Source organism: Austrofundulus limnaeus, unplaced genomic scaffold, assembly GCF_001266775.1.
Source record: "Austrofundulus limnaeus strain Quisiro unplaced genomic scaffold, Austrofundulus_limnaeus-1.0 Scaffold287, whole genome shotgun sequence".
Taxonomy (NCBI): Eukaryota; Metazoa; Chordata; class Actinopteri; order Cyprinodontiformes; family Rivulidae; genus Austrofundulus; species Austrofundulus limnaeus.
In genome coordinates, this window is record NW_013952689.1 from 349,882 (window position 1) to 351,114 (window position 1,233).

Here is a 1,233-nt window from a genome sequence, read left to right on the forward strand (position 1 = left end):
CATCTGTCGTCATCACGTCACCTGCCTAAAGGCGTGATTAGAGGTGGCTTCAGCCAGGACACGCAGGGGCGTGGTTCCCATACATGTGTTGTACCGAGTGAATTGACTGAAAGGGAACTCACTTTTACTCCCTGGCCTTTCATTCTGGTAGAGTTTGAGATTATTTTAATGATAATGTTTTTAATGTTTTTCTGTACTTTAAATTGATTTTACTGTCTACATTTATGTGCTGCTCAATTGCTTTATTAATTTGGCTTAACTGTGAAGCACTTTGGCCAACTTCTGTTGTTTTTATGTGCTATACAAATAAAAGTGACATTGGCATTTAACCTGATTGAATCTTTTTTTGTTTAGATGTCTGAGAAACTAGATGAGAACATGGATCGCCTGCGTCAGAGTCTGGGCCTGTGGGACAATGTGCACAAACTAAGTGAAACCATTGAAAGCTGGTCGAGCAGCTGTGTGGTTGAGCTAAATGACAGCCTGAGTAACTTCAACAACAGTCAGCAGGTGTCTGCAAGACTCTCACAGCTACAGGTAGAGGAAGACTTCACACAAGCTTCTGTGTGATGAGTTTGAACAAATCCTTCATGTTAGATAAAACAGACACATTTAAACTGGAACCACTCAGATTACTGCCAGAATAAAACTAATTACTGCATACTTTCCTCATTTCATATGTTTACAGGCAGAAACTGGGGAGAGGGAACAGGAACTGGAAATCCTGCAGAGCAAAATGTCAGAACTGAACGAGTGCGGTCGGAGTCAAGAGACTTCAGCTAAACTGCAGGTGCTTCACATAAATACCAGTTTATCTTTTTGTTTTTCCCAGTCATTTACAGGTGAGCTAATGCCGACTCAGCATGTTTTCCTTTTAGGGAGTTTTTCTTCAATCAAACTACTTGCATTATTACAGATCTTCTCATTTGCTTTGGTTCATTTCTCAGATCAGAGTTGAAATTCTCAAAACTACGCGTTCAATCTTCACATCAATGTGCACATCAAAAAAGCAGTTTCCCAGTTTTTGAGCAAGTTGCAAAAGCTTTAGTACATCCATATAAATGATTCTGTGCAATTCTCTGATGTAGGGCTGCAACTAACGATTATTTTAATAATCGATTAATCTGTTGATTATTTTTTCGATTAATCGGTTAATCGGCCAAATCATTAAAATGCTTAATTACATGAGTATGAGTAGATATAAATTAAATTAACTCCTTAAGGATGCAAGTT

At 38.4% G+C, this 1,233-nt stretch overlaps 1 protein-coding gene across 1 annotated transcript in view; it reads left to right on the forward strand.

The window, feature by feature from the left end:
• Window positions 1–1,233, forward strand: part of syne1b (spectrin repeat containing, nuclear envelope 1b) — a gene marked incomplete in the record, with an annotated part of 311,340 nt that overhangs the window by 105,921 nt on the left and 204,186 nt on the right. The window contains 2 exon segments of the mRNA XM_014021303.1: window positions 355–537; window positions 689–790. Of these exon segments, the coding sequence (XP_013876757.1) occupies window positions 355–537; window positions 689–790 (285 nt within the window).